The 19,098-nt window shown below is 42.2% G+C and overlaps 1 protein-coding gene across 3 annotated transcripts in view; it reads right to left on the bottom strand.

Moving 5' to 3' along the window:
- The window catches only part of LOC146606895 (protein NLRC3-like), a 597,012-nt gene extending 581,392 nt beyond the window's left edge, over positions 1 to 15,620 (bottom strand). Inside the window, exons 1-9 of one of the 3 annotated variants that reach the window (XM_085349308.1) lie at positions 15,532 to 15,620; positions 15,346 to 15,447; positions 13,199 to 13,277; positions 10,515 to 10,719; positions 8,566 to 10,363; positions 7,199 to 7,372; positions 6,814 to 6,987; positions 6,464 to 6,637; positions 974 to 1,147 (exon numbers count right to left, since the gene is read on the bottom strand). In XM_085349308.1, the coding sequence (XP_085205434.1) occupies positions 974 to 1,147; positions 6,464 to 6,637; positions 6,814 to 6,987; positions 7,199 to 7,372; positions 8,566 to 10,363; positions 10,515 to 10,719; positions 13,199 to 13,277; positions 15,346 to 15,447; positions 15,532 to 15,620 (2,969 nt within the window). Of the gene's footprint in view, positions 1 to 973; positions 1,148 to 6,463; positions 6,638 to 6,813; positions 6,988 to 7,198; positions 7,373 to 8,565; positions 10,364 to 10,514; positions 10,801 to 13,198; positions 13,278 to 15,345; positions 15,448 to 15,531 lie in introns of those variants that run through there. The other 2 variants (XM_085349318.1, XM_085349316.1) reach the window with 2 other exon arrangements.
- Positions 15,621 to 19,098: the final 3,478 nt, after the last annotated feature.

Raw genomic sequence — 19,098 nt, forward strand, 5'->3', positions numbered from 1 at the left:
TTGAGCACAGGGGCACCCCGACCTGTCTTATTTGCACAGAGAAAGTTGCGCTGCACAAGGAATACAATTTGAAACGTCATTACACAACTAGACATGCTGAGCTGGATGCAAAATACCAGGGAGACGAGAGAGCGAACCGGGTTGCCAGTCTTAAAACAGATCTACTGAGGCAGCAAGATTTCTCCAAGAAAGCAACCAAAGAGAATAATGCAGCAGTCGGAGCCACGTGGTTAGTGAGATGATTGCTAAAGCAGGGAAGCCATTCACAGAAGGTGCATTTGTCTAAAAGTGCATATTGCAGGCTGCAAATATAGTCTGTCCGGGAAAGAAAGGTCAGTTTAGCAACATCAGCCTTTCTGCCAACACCGCAGCAGATCGCATTTCTGACCTGTCAAGTGACATTTATGACCAACTGTGTGAGAAAGCCAAATGTTTCAGTGTATACTCAGTCGCTCTTGATGAGACCACAGACATCACCGACACTGCCCAGCTCCCAATGTATGTCCGTGGTGTTGATGACAGTTTTGAAATGATGGAGGAGCTGCTCACAGTAATGTTTAGTTAGTAAAGTTTATGGGCCCTGTTAGAATCAATATTTCATTCTCATTCTGTTGTTTGAGAACAATAACAGAAAAATGTGCACTTCAGAACAAATTTATTGTGAATTCAGCTGTGAATGTAGAGTTTGTCATTATTTTAGCTTCCATTTCCAAATGTTAGCTGACACTTTATTAGGTACACTGGTATCTATATCAGGTACACCTGTGACCTAAATGTTCCTGCAAACAGACTCCTTGGAGACCCCTACATAAATATCCATGAACTATCCAGCTAGACTAGTGTGTCTGTCCCTGAAAATATTCCTGCATGTGTGATTGTTCATGTGTCATCTGCAGGAAACAAACAGGAAGTGAGTGAAGGACACAGGAAATGTTTCCAGCTCTTCCTCCTCTATCAGACATTCTCTCCATACCTGAGAGTGTCCAGTCTCCAGCCTGGATCCTTCAGTCCAGCCGAGAGCAGCTTCATTCCTGAGGGACCTGGATGATTGTAGCTCAGGTCCAGCTCTCTCAGATGGGAGGGGTTGGAGGTCAGAGCTGAGGCCAGAGAAGTACAGCCTTCCTCTGTGATCAGACAGCCTGACAGACTGCAAACACACAAAACAACAATCCATCTGTTATCCATCTCTATAGCAGCATAACTAAGGGATGGTTCAGGGTCACCTGATCCAGCTCTAACTATAAGTTTTATCAAAAAGGAAAGTTTGAAGCTGATCGTCAAAGTAGAGAGGGTGTCTGTCTCCTGAACTCAAACTGGGAGCTGCTTCCACACCCAGTCCAACATAGCCAGGCTTTCTTTGCTGCTTTGACAAAACCTCAAATCCCAGTCAGAGATGGTGAGCATCATCACAGTGATGATCATTTCTCTGTTAACCCAGGATTTCTGCTTCAGGATCTGTGCACGCTCACAGAACAAGGAGACCTTTAAACATCATTTCACTAAATGGATGGACTGAGCTCAGCCTACAGATGAACTGGATAAATAAAGATTTGACCTCAGTGTGCTCAGTGTTCCTGTCTATTCCTAACATATTCCTAACATGATAGCTGCACTTTAGAGCTCTAAAACTGGAACTGACACATATTTAAACTCCACATGTTACTCAGTACATTCAGTTCTGACACTCGCCCACAGTCCAACAAAGGAAACATGGAGATCACATCAGTTTGTCACCAAAGTCTAATTATTCCAGAGGGCAGTGTTGATACAACTAAAGTTATTTTTAAGCAAAGTTGAGTTTTTTATTGTCGCAGTACTTCATGTCTGAAGTATCATTTAAATGCATTACACGCTGTTGATGGCAGCAAACAAACCACCCAAACAAACAGAGGTGGGAGGCTTGGGCAGACTACGTAGGATCAGCTTGTGGGAGGAGTCAGGATAAAACCAAAGAAAGACAAGCTAACAAACACCACAGTGAAGTGAGTAGCTACAAACTGCAGGCCGATTAGTGTTGTTGAAGAAGTCGGTCTGAGGAACGTTCTTAGGATCAACAAATGACGGCATGTATGAGCCTCCCTCAAGACGCACCATCACAAGAAGAACACATGAGCTGTAGAAAAAGGAGAGACTATGAAAGCCACGGCGTTACAACGTGCACCAGCTGTTGGTCTCTCTGGAGACTACTGGGCGTGGCTGGGTAACCATGGTTACTTGGGAGTTACAGTACATGATATTAATGAAGAGTGGGAGCTGCGTTCTATAGCAAACAATTTGTTATGAGGTAATCAGCTGATCTTAGTTTAACCGGAAGCCCTTCACAATAATTGCAATGCCTTTATTTTGTACAACTACCATCAGTTCGTCTGTACTGATGGTAACTTAAAGTCACACTAATGTCGTTTAGTTTCTATAGTTTATGTAGTGGAAGTATACTACAGTACCCTGATCACTGATAGGACAGATTTATGTAGATATACACCTTTGTGTTTAACATTACTGCATTATAGTACTGTGATCTTTGTCCTTATATATGGCTATATTAGCTATACTGATGTACGTACATATAACTGGATATGTAACTTATCTATTCATCTTATTTGTCATGTATTTGTATTGTGTACTTCCTTTTTGTAAGAAACCACACACATGATCACAGCCGCAAGAATCAATCAGTGAAAGAATAAAGTGTCTCAAACCAAACCTTAAGCTCTTTATTCCACATGCTGGGATCATTTGGCCTTCAGTGGTGTTCTGGCTGACACACCGGAGTGACCAGAGTGCTAAAGAGTGAATCGGACACACCAGTGTCATCTCTGATATCTCCACTACATTTAATCGTCCTTCAGCTTGTAGCTGCCGTTAGCTGGTCTGCTAGTTAGCTGATTTGCTATTTAGCCGGTGTGCTAGTTAGCTGGTGTGCTAGTTAGCCGGTTCGCTAGTCAGCTGGTGTGCTGACCAGCGAACCAGTAGGTTACAAGATGAGCTTGTCTGTCTGATGAGCCAGCTCTCTCTGTCTTGGTCATTTTGTCCTTGGGCAAAACCTAACCTACCACTACAACTGTAGCTTACCTCCACCAGTGTGTGAATGTGAGAGTGAATGAATACAGGGAGTGCAGAATTATTAGGCAAATGAGTATTTTGTCCACATCATCCTCTTCATGCATGTTGTCTTACTCCAAGCTGTATAGGCTCGAAAGCCTACTACCAATTAAGCATATTAGGTGATGTGCATCTCTGTAATGAGAAGGGGTGTGGTCTAATGACATCAACACCCTATATCAGGTGTGCATAATTATTAGGTAACGTCCTTTCCTTTGGCAAAATGGGTCAAAAGAAGGACTTGACAGGCTCAGAAAAGTCAAAAACAGTGAGATATCTTGCAGAGGGATGCAGCAGTCTCAAAATTGCAAAGCTTCTGAAGCGTGATCATCGAACAATCAAGCGTTTCATTCAAAATAGTCAACAGGGTCTCAAGAAGCGTGTGGAAAAACCAAGGCACAAAATAACTGCCCATGAACTGAGAAAAGTCAAGCGTGCAGCTGCCAAGATGCCACTTGCCACCAGTTTGGCCATATTTCAGAGCTGCAACATCACTGGAGTGCCCAAGAGCACAAGGTGTGCAATACTCAGAGACATGGCCAAGGTAAGAAAGGCTGAAAGACGACCACCACTGAACAAGACACACAAGCTGAAACGTCAAGACTGGGCCAAGAAATATCTCAAGACTGGTTTTTCTAAGGTTTTATGGACTGATGAAATGAGAGTGAGTCTTGATGGGCCAGATGGATGGGCCCGTGGCTGGATTGGTAAAGGGCAGAGAGCTCCAGTCCCACTCAGACGCCAGCAAGGTGGAGGTGGAGTACTGGTTTGGGCTGGTATCATCAAAGATGAGCTTGTGGGGCCTTTTCGGGTTGAGGATGGAGTCAAGCTCAACTCCCAGTCCTACTGCCAGTTTCTGGAAGACACCTTCTTCAAGCAGTGGTACAGGAAGAAGTCTGCATCCTTCAAGAAAAACATGATTTTCATGCAGGACAATGCTCCATCACACGCGTCCAAGTACTCCACAGCGTGGCTGGCAAGAAAGGGTATAAAAGAAGAAAAACTAATGACATGGCCTCCTTGTTCACCTGATCTGAACCCCATTGAGAACCTGTGGTCCATCATCAAATGTGAGATTTACAAGGAGGGAAAACAGTACACCTCTCTGAACAGTGTCTGGGAGGCTGTGGTTGCTGCTGCACGCAATGTTGATGGTGAACAGATCAAAACACTGACAGAATCCATGGATGGCAGGCTTTTGAGTGTCCTTGCAAAGAAAGGTGGCTATATTGGTCGCTGATTTGTTTTTGTTTTGTTTTTGAATGTCAGAAATGTATATTTGTGAATGTGGAGATGTTATATTGGTGTCACTGGTAAAAATAAATAAATGAAATGGGTATATATTTGTTTTTTGTTAAGTTGCCTAATAATTCTGCACAGTAATAGTCACCTGCACACACAGATATCCCCCTAAAATAGCTAAAACTAAAAACAAACTAAAAACTACTTCCAAAAACATTCAGCTTTGATATTAATGAGTTTTTTGGGTTCATTGAGAACATGGTTGTTGTTCAATAATAAAATTATTCCTCAAAAATACAACTTGCCTAATAATTCTGCACTCCCTGTAGTGGGATTGTAAAGGGTCTTTGAGGGTCTCGAAAAGCGCTATATAAATGCAATCCATTATTATTATTAAGAGCATCTTTAGGCCTGACTGTGCTCATCCTTCCTCCAACCTCTCCTTACCAAAGATAACAACTACATCAGTATTAGCTCAATAACAATTTCTGCAATTCAATTGTGGACATTCATTTTTAAACCTTGTGTAAAACGATAAAACCTCAAAGTCTGAGCATTATTCTTTGTGCAAACAGCTCTTGCAGGTTCCCCCGGACTTAGGTTATTTTTATTATTTAATTACTTTCCTTTAAGCAGCTGTTCAGGCTACTAAACTCATCCCAGAAATAACAAGTGACACCATTAATAGTAGAGGTGGGAATCACCATACAACTCGCGATACGATATTATCACAATACTTAACGCACGATACGATATTATTGCGATTTTTTAAAATATTTTGCGATATTTAAATTCTGCACATAAAGGTAAACTTTATCAATATTCATTTTATCTAATATCAAAGTCTCACACTCAGTCTTTCTCTCATTTCAGTCAGTTTTATTGTTGACAAACTGAACGGTTTGTATTACAGTCTAGTCCAACTTAACTGAATGCAACCATCTGGTACAATTATAGCTATTCTGAACTATGCAATTTATGAAAACTATGCAGCCCCTTCAGCAACTGAAGAATTTGAAAGTAAATTTAAAAAAATATATAATTTTACATTAAATAAAAAAGTTTCAAACTTAATTAAAATTAAACATGTCTTAAATTAAAATAAGTAAACTGTCATGTTTATTGCTGCCAAAAAAAAAGTTAAACACATTTGGACAGTGAAGGAATGTCAGGATTGTTGCTCAGAAAAAGGATCAACATGCTCTGAAGTCAACATGCTCTGACTCCAGAGCATGTTGACTTCAGAGAAAAAATTGTTTGTAACAAAATATCGATTTCTGCTGTCCCTGTATCGATACATTATTAGCAAACAAAATATCACGATACTACACAGTATCGATTTTTTCCCCCACCCCTAATTAATAGTGGAGCTAACTTTAACAGGTGAAACTGATTTGACCTATAAGGCTACTGCAGTTACTTCTTATCAGGTTTAGTAGGGAAGACATCTGGATGAGGTAGTTAGTAGTATGTAGTTAGTACCGGGCGACTCCCCTCCCCCACATCGGCACCAGAACCCTGTATTATCTACAGGGTAAGACTGCCTGTTTTATCAAACTATGGCCATTACTACTGTGATCATTTGCAGCCCAGTGTGCCGCTCTCTCTGCTGGGATGAACCACTGGAGCTCACCCAGTCATCCCTTTCTTTCTCTCAAGAAGAAGTGAAATAAATATATTTATTATGTTACGAGTCTAATATTCTTTAAATCAAACTGTAATGAATAAATCAAGCAAGAAGATTTGGTGGCTCCACGTGTTGTAGAAGAAAAGATAAACATCTCATTTTGAGAAATCAGCCTTTAAAATTAAGTACTGTGAATAAAAAACAAACAGCGAGCCAATCAGCAGTCGCCAATATCCTCCTAATTTCATTCACAAAGAAATCAAATATATATATTATGGGCCCAAAGGAGCCTAAATCTTTAAATTAGGCAGTACATGAAGTATTTTTTTAAATAAACAGAGACATGACTATAACAACTTTTAGTAATTCAGAGTCCAATTATCCACTCAAATGTAAATAAAAGTTCACTTGACAGCTGTAAAAGTTACCTGTTTATACAATAATATAAATCACATTTCAAATGATCATCTGTGGAAAAGTTTGAATCCTGACCTGAGAGTTTCCACTGCACACTGTGAACTCTTTAGTCCAGCGGACAGAAGCTTCACTCCTGAATCCTGCAGGTCAGAGTTACTCAGGTCCAGCTCTCTCAGACTGGAGGACTGGGAGCTGAGGACTGAGGACAGAGCTTCACAGCTTCTCTCTGACAGGTTACAGCCACTCAGTCTGAAAAATAAAAGACAATCTATAAAACAAGTACTCATGTAGAGTTTGTTAATACATTTCACAACATTAAATGTTGACTTTCTATTTTTAAAGGAAACATAAACATACTAAGATACAACATCATATGTATGAACTTTAATTAATAATTCTAAAAACTAAATGTTTTCTGATCTGACCTCAGAGTATTCAGTTTACAGTTTAAACGTTGTAGTCCAGCAGACAGAAGCTTCACTCCTGAATCCTGCAGCTTTCTGATACTCAGGTCCAGCTCTGTCAGACTAGAGGACTGCGAGCTGAGAACTGAGGACAGAGCTTCACAGTTTTCCTCTGAGAGTTCACAGATGTTAAGTCTGAAGATAAAAACATGAATAAAGATTGTTGTTAAAGTGTAATCAGGGTGCAATAGCTTATTGTCTTGTGCTGAGCAGGTTAGTAAAACTTCACTTTAACTTGGAAATGAATAAAAATGCTATGAAACAAGGATAACTGGATAAAGACATAAACAAAAACAAACATCAAACACAAACAAACAGAACTAAACATAATACAAATTGATCTGACCTCAGAACATTCAGTTTGGCATGTGGACTCTCCACTGCAGCAGACAGAAGCTTTACTGCTGAAGCCTTCAGGCTGTTGGTACTCAGGTCCAGCTCTCTCAGACTACAGGACTGGGAGCTGACCACTGACAACAAATTTTCACAGCCTTCCTCTGAGATGTTACAGCTGCTCAGTCTGAGAGAGAAAGGAAAAAACAAAAACAAAAAAAAACAAACAATATATGTGATCAAATTAAATTTGTTTATATGTTGAACCCTTTTTTTTTTTAAATTTATTTAAACCTATGAGACTATGAGTGCTACCAGTCCAGTGCACATGATTGGTACCTTGATGGAACCTTGCTCAGGGGTACCACAAGGTAACTATTCGGTGGATTCGACCCCTGACCTTATGATCATGGGGCGACCACTCTGCCTACTGAGCTAATAATTCTGTGTACACTGTCATACAATATTAACTAAAACAATTATTTTAGAAAATTTTAGTAATTCAATAATCATGCTCATTACCTGTGTATTGTGAATAACACTTGATTTTAAACACTAGCTGTATAAAACTCTTCCTGTTAAAGGTGTGTATAAAGGAGATGAGCTGAAATGCAGACTTCATGGAGAATGTTTGCTGTCAGCATATATCAAAGACAAAGCAGAGATCCATCCAGTCTCTTCCACTAAGCCCACAGAGGGACAGACAACCACTCTCACTCACACCTGCATGAAGTTTAGATCACCAGGTAACCTAACTGCATGTCTGTGGACAGTGGGAAGAAACTGTAGAGGACCCAGAGTGAACCCACTGTAATTCTGTGATAACACTGGTTATGGAAGCCTTACAGTTACATATGGTTACTGACAAGAAACACGACCTTAGAGGCAATTTCAGTAATGAAGACCGAGTTTCTCCCTCCATACAGGATGAAAACATGACAGCACAGCAGAGATTTATATTTAAAAAGGGAGGGTGTGCACTGAAAGTGAGATACAAACTTGAACTTAAATTATGAACATCAGAAAAAGATGTAGGTGAAGTCTGGCAGGTGAAGTTTGTGCTTTAGAATAAAACAACCAAACTCCTGGAGTTGGAGACAAATGAACAAGCTGAGGATAATAAACCTGTCAGAGGGGCTGAAGCATCAGAGCTCATGTTCTTATAGGCTGGGTCTGGATTGTCCTTTGATAAGAGTTACAGAACAAAGTGTGTTTTAGAAATGCTGGAGTGAAACATTAAAACTACCATATATTTACCGAGTGACTGATGATCATTTAATTTACTATTTTAAAAAAATGTTACAGTGCTCTTTGAACTCAGCATTTCTGATTTATTTCCCATGATTTTAACAATGAAGCGATGACAACATGTTTACTCACAGAGCTTTGTTGGAGGCTTTGACCACTGGCAGCATTCTCAGAAGAGCCTCCTCTGAAGCAGAGTATTTCTTGAAGTCAAACTCATCCAGATCTTCTTCTGATGACAGTAAGATGAAGGTCAGAGCTGAGCACTGAGCAGGAGACAGTTTACCTGTGGAGAGACTTCCTGAAGTCCTGTATTGTTGGATCTCCTCCACTAGAGAACGATCATTCAGTTCATTCAGACAGTGGATCAGATTGATGCTTTTCTCTGCAGACAGATTCTCACTGAGCTTCTCCTTGATGTACTGGACTGTTTCCTGATTGGTCTGTGAGCTACTTCCTGTCTGTGTCATCAGGGCTCGTAGGAGAGTCTGATTGGTCTGCAGGGAAAGACCCAGGAGGAAGCGGAGGAACAAGTCCAGGTGTCCATTTGGACTCTGTAAGGCCTTGTCCACAGCACTCTGGTAGAAGTGTGTCTCTGCAGATTCTCCTGTTTCAGACTTCTGGGAGGTTGTTTGTTGTTGTTCCAGCAGATTGAGTCCAGAGTTGATGAAGGTCAGATGGACATGAAGAGCAGCCAGAAACTCCTGAACACTCAGATGGATGAAGCAGAACACCTTGTCCTGGTACAGTCCTCTCTCCTCTTTAAAGATCTGTGTGAACACTCCTGAGTACACTGAGGCTGCTCTGATATCGATGCCACACTCTGTCAGGTCTGATTCATAGAAGATCAGGTTTCCTTTCTGCAGCTGATCAAAAGCCAGTTTTCCCAGAGACTCCATCATCTTCCTGCTCTCTGGACTCCAGTGTGGATCTGTCTCAGCTCCTCCATCATACTTGACCTTCTTCACTTTGGCCTGAACCACCAGGAAGTGGATGTACATCTCAGTCAGGGTGTTGGGCAGCTGTCCTCCCTCTCTGGTTTCCAGCACATCCTCCAGAACTGTAGCAGTGATCCAGCAGAAGACTGGGATGTGGCACATGATGTGGAGGCTTCGTGATGTCTTGATGTGGGAGATGATCCTGCTGGCCTGCTCCTCATCTCTGAATCTCTTCCTGAAGTACTCCTCCTTCTGTGGGTCAGTGAACCCTCTGACCTCTGTCACCATGCCAACACAGTCAGGAGGGATCTGATTGGCTGCTGCAGGTCGTGTGGTTATCCAGAGGCGAGCAGAGGGAAGCAGTTTCCCCCTGATGAGGTTTATCAGCAGCACATCCACTGAGGTGGACTTTCTAGGGTCAGTTAGGATTGTAGTTTTGTGGAAGTCCAGAGGAAGTCGACACTCATCCAGACCATCAAAGATGAACACAACCTGGAAGTCTTCAAAGCTGCAGATTCCTGCTTCTTTGGTTTCAGTAAAGAAGTGATGAACAAGTCCCACCAAGCTGAACTTTTCCTCTTTCAGCACATTCAGCTCTCTGAAAGTGAATGGAAATATGAACTGGATGTCCTGGTTGGCTTTGTCTTCAGCCCAGTCCAGGCTGTATTTCTGTGTTAAGACTGTTTTCCCAATGCCAGCCACTCCCTTTGTCAGCACTGTTCTGATTGGTTCATCTCTTCCAGGTGAGGCTTTAAAGATGTCTTCTTGTCTGATGGTTGTTTCTGGTCTGTCTGGTTTCCTGGATGCTGTTTCAATCTGTCTGACCTCATGTTCATCATTGACCTCTGCAGTCCCTCCCTCTGTGATGTAGAGCTCTGTGTAGATCTGATTCAGGAGGGTTGGGTTTCCTGCTTTAGCGATGCCCTCAAACACACACTGGAACTTCTTCTTCAGGGTGGATTTAAGGTTACGATGACAAACAGCAGCTGGAAGTTATGAATAATAATAATAAAAATACAACTTTAACAATCATATTTTACAAAATGCTGATGACAATTTCTGACCCACTGAGAAATGACTGAACACACTGGTGTCACAAGTCTCTCATTTATCCAGCAGCTTAAATCTTTAGATAAATCCTCTTACGTCTCTGCAGACGGTCAGCCAGCTCCTCCTGCTTCATTCTCCTCAGGAAGTCCACTGTGATCTTCACAAATGCCTCTCTGCTGTTTCTCCTCTGCTCATCATCCTCCCTCTGAAACTCCAAGCACTGGGGCTTATTTGGATTCAGAGCCTTCTGGATCTTCTTCAGCTCGTTCTTCACAAAAGTGATGATGTTGTCCTCCAGCAGCTGGAACAGAATATTTATGAATGACCCACCACTCTGAACTTTAGTCCACACAACATCCACTTCTTTACCATCAAGGGGCATATCATCCGCGAACTCTTTACCAATTATAGGTTTGACTTTATCTGATTAACTGAGACTTTGTCCACAACTCCATGATCCCAAAACGTTGATTCTGTTCATATGAATGCAGCGATTTCAGTGGGAGAAACATTTCACTGGTGTTCAGAGCTGAACTACCAACAGGTTGATGATCAAAGCCAGAAACTTGGAGATGTTTCAGGTGACTGAGTTGATCGTACAGACAACTGGTCTTAAAGGTTCACTCTGTTTACGCATACAGATCAGTATTTAAGGTTTGACTCTCATCATCCACTGGGGCACAAACTGGGCGTCATCAGGACACTACAACACAGAACAAACACCATCCCCACAGACACAGCAGCCAGCGAAGCAGAAGAACTTCACATCAAGAAGGTCCTGAGTAAATGTGAACGCTGGTTTGAGGGCGGAGTCAAGGAGGCCATTTATGTGAAAAGGAAAGACCATCTCTGAATGGAGGAGGGGCCTAAGGGTACATTTGTCACCATCTTACATGCTGTGATTGCAGCCATTCCCCAGCTCTCTGTGAACTGGACTCATGACCATTGATCAACAACCATTGATCAATGGTCCTGACAATATGCGTACCAATGATCAATGAACTGACCTCCCAGCCCATTGTTCCTTCAGTGGGCTGGTTTCAGTCATACAAATGTCCTGTTTATGAGATTGAAACCTGCAGTCAGCTGAGACTGAAGAAGTCACCTGATGATGATGAAACGTTTCTCCCACTGAAAACATCCAGATGAACAGAATCAAGCTTTTTGGGATTTACGTACCTGGATGATTGAGCATCAAGACACAACTCTGTGACTTTTCTCAGATGAATAAATCCTCTCCTCCAGCTTTGTTTACATCTACCAGCCCTGTGGCGCTGCCCAGGGACAATAATCTATGTGAGAGGTGGAAAGTCATACAGGTGTCTGCTCCTGCCTTCAGTTATCTTTATCTACTGTGTGTCAACTGGCTGAACCTCCTCCAACTGTCTACTGTCTCCCTAAACTCAACAATGACTTAGTGATCTATCCATTCTCTGACCAAAGACATCCTGCTGCAGGAGGTTAACATAGCAGCCAATGATGATCCCACTCACTGTGAACAACACATTTGGACCTGATTTGCTGCTCTGGTTTACATGTGAACTTCCACTGCTGCTGTCACCAACTTGAGAGGCTCTACAGAAAAACTGGACTTGTCCATAAAAAGATGTATAAAAATCATAAACTACATTACAAGGACAGCACTGCTCAATCAACTCTAATTACTACTGACATGTTATCTCTTCTAACTAAGGTACAGACACTCAAACTTGCTGCTTTCAGTGAGAAGTCAAATGTCTGAATATGAGCTGGAAGCTGCTGAGAGTCCTCCTCCTTCCCGTGGGGTTTACTTTCTCTACTACTTTCACTATAAACACGCCCCTTTCATGCACCTGCAGAGGGCCACCAGCAGATGGAGCTGTCTTAAACAAATCCACTTGGATAGTTAGCTGTAGATGACTTTATCAGTATGATTGTAGGATTTTGAGTTATTCTTTAGATTTATTTAAACTCTTATATTGTGCACAAGTGTTGAGCGACCCATAATTTCTCTGTACTTTTCATAAGAGCAGCCAGACTTTCAGCTGGTTTTCCTTTGCTCTGCAGGTTTTATGAAGGTGTGTCAAAGTTGTTCTTTGGACATTAGCTGCTTCTTAAATCATTTTCAGTCCTCGTACAGGAACATTCTTCAAGCTAAATCCAAGTGTGTTAGACCAGAGTTAACCTGATAGATATGTGTGGGTGTGTAACTCTTAGAAGCTGATTGGCTGCTTTTTATGGGGGCTGGGTCTTTGGAAAGTGTTTTAGTAACACACCCTGAACTGCACACTTTAACAAACAACATGAGATTTTAACTGTAATGTAAAACTCATGTGATTCACTGTTATTAAGCACAAACACATCTATGGCCCTGTTTCCATTAGTAGCTGCTCAGATCGACTCACCACAGGTCGCCACGACTGGACTGGATCCACTGGTTTCCATTACAGTTGAGGACCACCTAATGTGGTCGTCTCAATACAGCCGAGTGTCGATTAACATCATTAGTAAGTGCTAATGCTGCTAATTTCCATCATATTTGTCATTTATTGCTCAAAGTTTTTGAAGAAACAGTTATTCAGCTTCATTCCCACTGATCTCGACTACAAACTGTTTCACTTTGGTTTCTGTTTAAAGCCTCGATGTTTAAAACGTTTCCCTGTGATCACATTTGCACCGTCTGATTTCAAAGTTTGTTTTCTTTTGGTCATTTAGTCCACAGAGTCCTTGGTGTTCTGAAAGGGACCTATAAATAAATGCATTATTATTAATATTAAAGTAGTTGTTGTACATGTACAGACCATAAATATGGAGTCCAGCTGTGTTTGATGCTGCTGGGCAGACTGACCACTGGGAACCTCTGAGCTCTGCTGCTCCACTCTGTGGAGGAACCATGAAGGATTAGATCAACACAGGATAAAGATCCAGGAGTTTCTGCTCAAATAACTTCATCTGAATCAAGTCTGTCAAGTTTTAGACTCTCAGATTCTGAAGATATATTTTCTGTTTTCTATGAACTTTCTTTCATCAGTGATGGAAGTGATGATGCTGCAGAAGCTCAGAGGAAACTTTGAGAAAACTGTGATGAACCATCAACTAATGCTCTCAGGAGGCCAAAGGTCCCTGAATGTAACTGTGCAGTAGATTCATCGAGTGTTTGAAACCTGACCACTTCCATATGTTTTCATTCTAACACAAGAAGTCCTTTTCTCATTGCTTTGATTTGAGTTTTCATTTGAGTTTTCTGAGTCTCGTATTTGGAGTCGAGTCTAATCAATGATCTGACAGAAGAACATTAAAAAGGATTTACCAGTGCTGTCAAAATTAACATGTAGGGTTAGGGGTTCATCTGTTATCATGATTAACATGATAAAAACCTTTAACACGACACATCTGGAGAGCAGAACGACTCAAAATCCCTGAAATGTTTCAAAAAAATAACAACGACCAACATGAAGGATTCTGCACATCGTGACAGAAGGAATTTTCTTTTCACCGAAGCACTTCCAGCTTAAAATATCACAACGATGCAAAGCACTGATGACACAACTGCCAAGTGGACAAACTGCAGACCTGTTAGTGTTGTTAATAACATAGTTTTGGTTCCTCGTGTCAAAGACTTGAAGAAGAGTGACAGAGAGTGTTAGACTGCTGCAGGATCAGTGCCACCTCCACAGACCTGTGAAGAAAATGATTGTTTGACAGATGGGCTCAGATTCAGGATCAGCTGAGGAGTTTGTGGCTGACAGAATCCTGCAGGTACAGAGCAGAGCCCATCATTAGCATGCAGGACTGTCCCTGGGGGGGTCGGCTCATTCAGGAGGTTAATCAATGTTTACATGTTCAATAAACATGTTAAGTGTGTAAATTTGCCCTTTTCTCTCGAGTCTGTTTGCTCATGAAATGAAATTTGATTCGTTTACATTAAAAATGATGTTTAATGGTGATTAATCCAAATGAATCCACAGTAACCCTGTGATGAGTCTGATTAAACATTTTCATTAACAGCAGTAATATAGATTATATATGATTATATATTAGTGCACACTTAGCTTTTAGTATATATGTTTGTTACAAAGTTGTATTTACAGCAGAGAAGCTGAGTTAAAGACTGAAAACTATTCAAAGTCTCTTTGAATTGAAGCGTTTAACATTCTTTGTGTTTATTCTGCATTGACTTCATTATATGGTGTAAACGTCTGTTACAGGCTTAAATATAAAGTTGGAAAAATGTAACTGCAGCTATTGATCAAGTAATTGTGATTAATCAGGATTAATGACAGAAGATTGTGTCATTAATTACTCATGTTTTAATCTACTGACAGCACTAGTGTTCACTCTGGTGCCTCCAACTGTTTTACGCCCTTTCAACACCTTCGTGGTCAAAAGTGTACACGCACAAAATCTACAATAAAACCCTCATGCAGCAATAGGACAGACACACAATCCATTTATCTCTGTGTCTCAAACACACACACGTGTATTCAAAGCCTCGATTTGTTCATATTTCATCTGTTGTGTTTTTATCTTCAGCGTTTTCAGTGTTGCTGCATTTACACCAAAAATGTTTCCATTGATGAATCAGATTGATTTGAATGTGTTTCATCCATACAAATCCCTCCCTGGTGGTCACATGACTCTATAACATAACAGGAGTCATGTGACAAGAGTTTCATGCTGTAAAATGTCAAAATGGTTGAATGTGGTGGAGTAAAAATGTGAGATATCAACGACTTTTCTTCAATATGAAATGTTTGCAGGGCCTGACAGGAAGTGGACGGACGCTCTGATCACTTCCTGTTTGCTGAAGTGGGTTTTCAGTTGTTTAGAAACCAAAGGCTTGTTTTAAAAGACAGTTTAAATGGGACTGAGGGAACGACGTGTTTGTAGTTTATATCCAACAACATCAAGCAGTTTAATCAAAGAGTTCATGTTGCTAACAGCTCACCTCTCTGCAGCAGACACAGGCTGGACTTTAAAATCAATGGGGTGATCTTTAGACCCGTCACTCTGTAAGGACACAGAGCTGGGTGGAGGTCCAGGCTGGTTCCTGTGAATAATGATGGAGCAGTGATGTGAGTGCTGAGCTGTGACATGGAGAAGAGCCATGGACAGTTAGAGATGGTCATCTCACCTCTGAGCTTTGGTCTGGCTCTCATGTTCCCCACACAGAGTGCTTTTAGAGGGAGGGACTCCCTCCTCTCTGTCCTCACACTGATCCATGCTGCTCAATTCACATCAGCTCACACACACTTTCTACCTGCAGAGGAAACACAAATCATTCATGTGCACATCAACTGAAATCCTCCTTTCATCATGTGTGCTGTCCAAATATCAGCTGCTTCTTTCCTGCTTCATCTCAGTGTCAGCTGGATGCAGTCAGACAGCAGTGTGAGGCAGAGGAAGCTGCCATCAGCTGCTCTGCTATCAGTCCACTAGATGGAGCCTGAAGCACACACGATGCATTCACTGACACACACTGATTCACTGTGACTGGAAGCTTCAGTCAGTCCAACACGTGTGAACAACATTTTAAACATTTCAGCTGATCCAGGATTCAAAGAGGATCAGCAGAGTTAAAGCTTCACACTAATTCTTGCTGCTGAGTTTGCAGAGAACTGCACACACACTGATTCACTGCTAATGAGAAGCTTCTTCCATCCAGTAATTCATCATCCATCAGCTCTGCTGCTGCTCTCAGTCCTGGACTCTGATCACACACTAAAAGCAGCTTTTTAACTCGTGTCTGTAAGAACTCTTAGTGTTAGCTTAGTGCTAGCTTAGTGTTAGCTTAGCTTTAGCTTAGTGTTAGCTTAGCGTTAGCTTAGCGTTAGCTTAGCGTTAGCATGCTGTGTGCTAGCTTAGCGTCAGAGCTCTGCAGGTGTCTCGTGTGTAAATATTAATCACAGTGACAGTAAAGGAGGTAAAGGGCTGTGACGTCATCACGTACGCTGCGTCCTCTGTGGGCTCTGAGTGAACTCAAAGTACAAACTACAAGTACACAAACACGAACGTAGCTCAGAGTGGCGGACACACTCGGCCTCGTTGGTCCAGCTGTGAGTCCGTTACCGTGAACTATGGAGCGGCAGATTTGTGCTGAACTAAGCTGCACACAGCTGATGTTAGCCAGGAAACATTACACACTGACTTTAATGGAGAGACCGGAAATACAAACACACACAGTTTGTTGTGTGAAGAAATCAAACACGAGCTGAACAAACAGTAAAGTTCCTAAAGACAAACTGTTAAAGGAGGAAACAAAGCAAACTTACAGTTTCTTCACACCAACAACAAGCTCCACTCCACACCTGGACACTAAACACGGACACACAGGTGAGCTGCTTCCTGGAAGGAGGCGGGGCTCCACCTGAAACTCAGCACAGGTGGGAGGGGCTCAGCTCTGTGTGTGCTGATGTGTTAACTTTAAAAATATGCCATCTGACTGCTCAGACTGAGTCAGAGTAAAGTTCACATGCTGACGTGTGGAGACATGAAACCTTGTTGTAGCTGCAGGTGTGAACACACTGATCCCAGATCAGCTCTGCTGTATTTGTAACATGAACATTTCTGCTGCAAAGCTTCAAATGTTCAGCATGTTTCTCTGTTTCCAGTCTATAGATCCAGTCACACTTTCTACCTTCACCTGTGCAGTAAAGACTGAGAGCAGAGCTGAAAGCAAGCGTCCAATCAGTGAGCAGCATCAACACCTGAGCTTCATTCAGACTCTGTTATTGAAGATGTTGTTGGTACAAAGTTCATCTGCTGCTCACATGAATCCATGAAAGATTTATTTCACTGATGTTTCTTCAAAGCTCATTTCAACCTGTTGAAGTCATGACTGAAAGTGCAGACTGAGAGTGGATCACATGATGTTTGAGGTGTGTCATGTGACATGTTCAGTATTGTCACACATGTCTAGATTGTCCCTGATATCATAACTGCTCAAACACTGATGATTATATTTGAAGAATTATTCCTGATGGCAGCAAAGTTTGAATGGAGCTCTCTGTCTGTGCTGATTTGTCGCCCTCTGGAGGTCAAAGCACAAACTGCATGATGTCACTGTAACCACCACAGTGGCTCACTAGTCTCCTGGAGGTGGTCCTGCTGTAGAACAGCCTGGTATCAAACCGTGCTCCCAGCAGCTCTTGAACTGGGGACTCTCATAGAGGAGCGCCGGCTGAATGTGAACCTCGGCCTTCCTCAGCTACTACACTGCTGTCAGACAGGAAACCCGATGCTGCTGATGTGTGATGGCGGTGTGAGTTGTATACAGGATTCTGCTTGTTTCCGGTCTGCCGCTCGCCGCCTCAAGCCTCCATTTGAATGAAAAAATGTGCGTCGTGGTAGAAAATCATCCTCCATGTTTGGATATTTACATCATTTCATTCACACAACAACATCTTCAATAACAGAGGTTTAGGGAAGTCGTTTATGGGGTCACACTCTGACTCCACACACACACACACACACACACACACACACACACACACACACACACACACACACACACACACACACACACACACCTACATAACATACAGACTGGTACCTTTGTTCACGTGTATGTTAATGAACCTATGTATATTCGTGTAACCTCAATAAAAGAACAGTGTTACGAGGGAACGGACGAGAGCGACTGTGGTCAAGCGAAGGAACGGCATTGGTCCAGTTCTCTCCCGTGCACGAGAAACATAAAGAACTACTCGTGTCTTGCTTTGCTGTGTAGCTGGATTGAACGATCCAGCGAACAGGTTTATGCTACAAACCTATCAACCATCAATTTCACACCGAGCCTCGACTCTCACGGCCCGGTACCAAACGACTCACGGACCGGTCCGTGACCCGGGGGTTGGGAACCGCTGAGTTAACGCATGAGTAGTTCAGGGCTGCACGTCATTTTCATTGTTAATATCTTTGTGAAAAGCACATTGATGTGAAAATCTTCATGAGAGTCAGAGGCCCTACAACACGATTAAAGATTCATTCAAAAGAAAATCACAAGTTATTATCATCTTCAGAACATTTCATTAAACATTAGAGACAGACTGCTGAGTACATCTCATCTCTATCCAAACAACCTACAGTCCACAAACACATCATGAACCAGTGCTCTGGGCTGTGGTCTGTCCCCAGTTACATGGATCAGCTGGTTCCCTGGAGGTGACTGCTGCTGTGGTTTGGAGTGGATGAATAAACCTGAACTGAATCAGGTGTCCAGTTACTTTTGGTCCCTTTAAACCAGGCTGTCACATGTTCAGGATGTGAAACTCCTCCTCCTCCGTGAAAACGGGTGTGGGTCTCAATCAGCCAAGGTTTTGGGTGAACCCATTGTGAGATCTAGCCCCACGCTATCATGTGATTTCCTGTGATCAAATGTCCCAGGATGTGAGTGGGCGTTAAGACGTCCATGTCCCTCTTCAAGCAACTTAAAGAAGTCCAGACGCTTTTCTTTCCAAGCTCCTTCAACAACATCATTCATAGAACAACTTCCAGCTTCTTTTGCTCGGCTACAGTTTGGATGGATTTGCATTTAAAGATGCAACAAGACTAAAATGGTTAGGGTCAGGAGGTCAAAGGTCAGAGCTCCTGTGGGTCTGAGGGCGGCCTCACGCTGGAGAAGGATGAAGGAGTCTGACCTGAGCCAGTGTTTGACATGAACACATCAGCACTGCTGTCAGTGAGCCTAACGACAGCCGTT

This window comes from Diplotaxodon limnothrissa, unplaced genomic scaffold (assembly GCF_057381915.1).
Source record: "Diplotaxodon limnothrissa isolate DT_005_m unplaced genomic scaffold, D_limnothrissa_male_GT1.1 unmapped_scaffold_4, whole genome shotgun sequence".
Classification (NCBI taxonomy): domain Eukaryota; kingdom Metazoa; phylum Chordata; class Actinopteri; order Cichliformes; family Cichlidae; genus Diplotaxodon; species Diplotaxodon limnothrissa.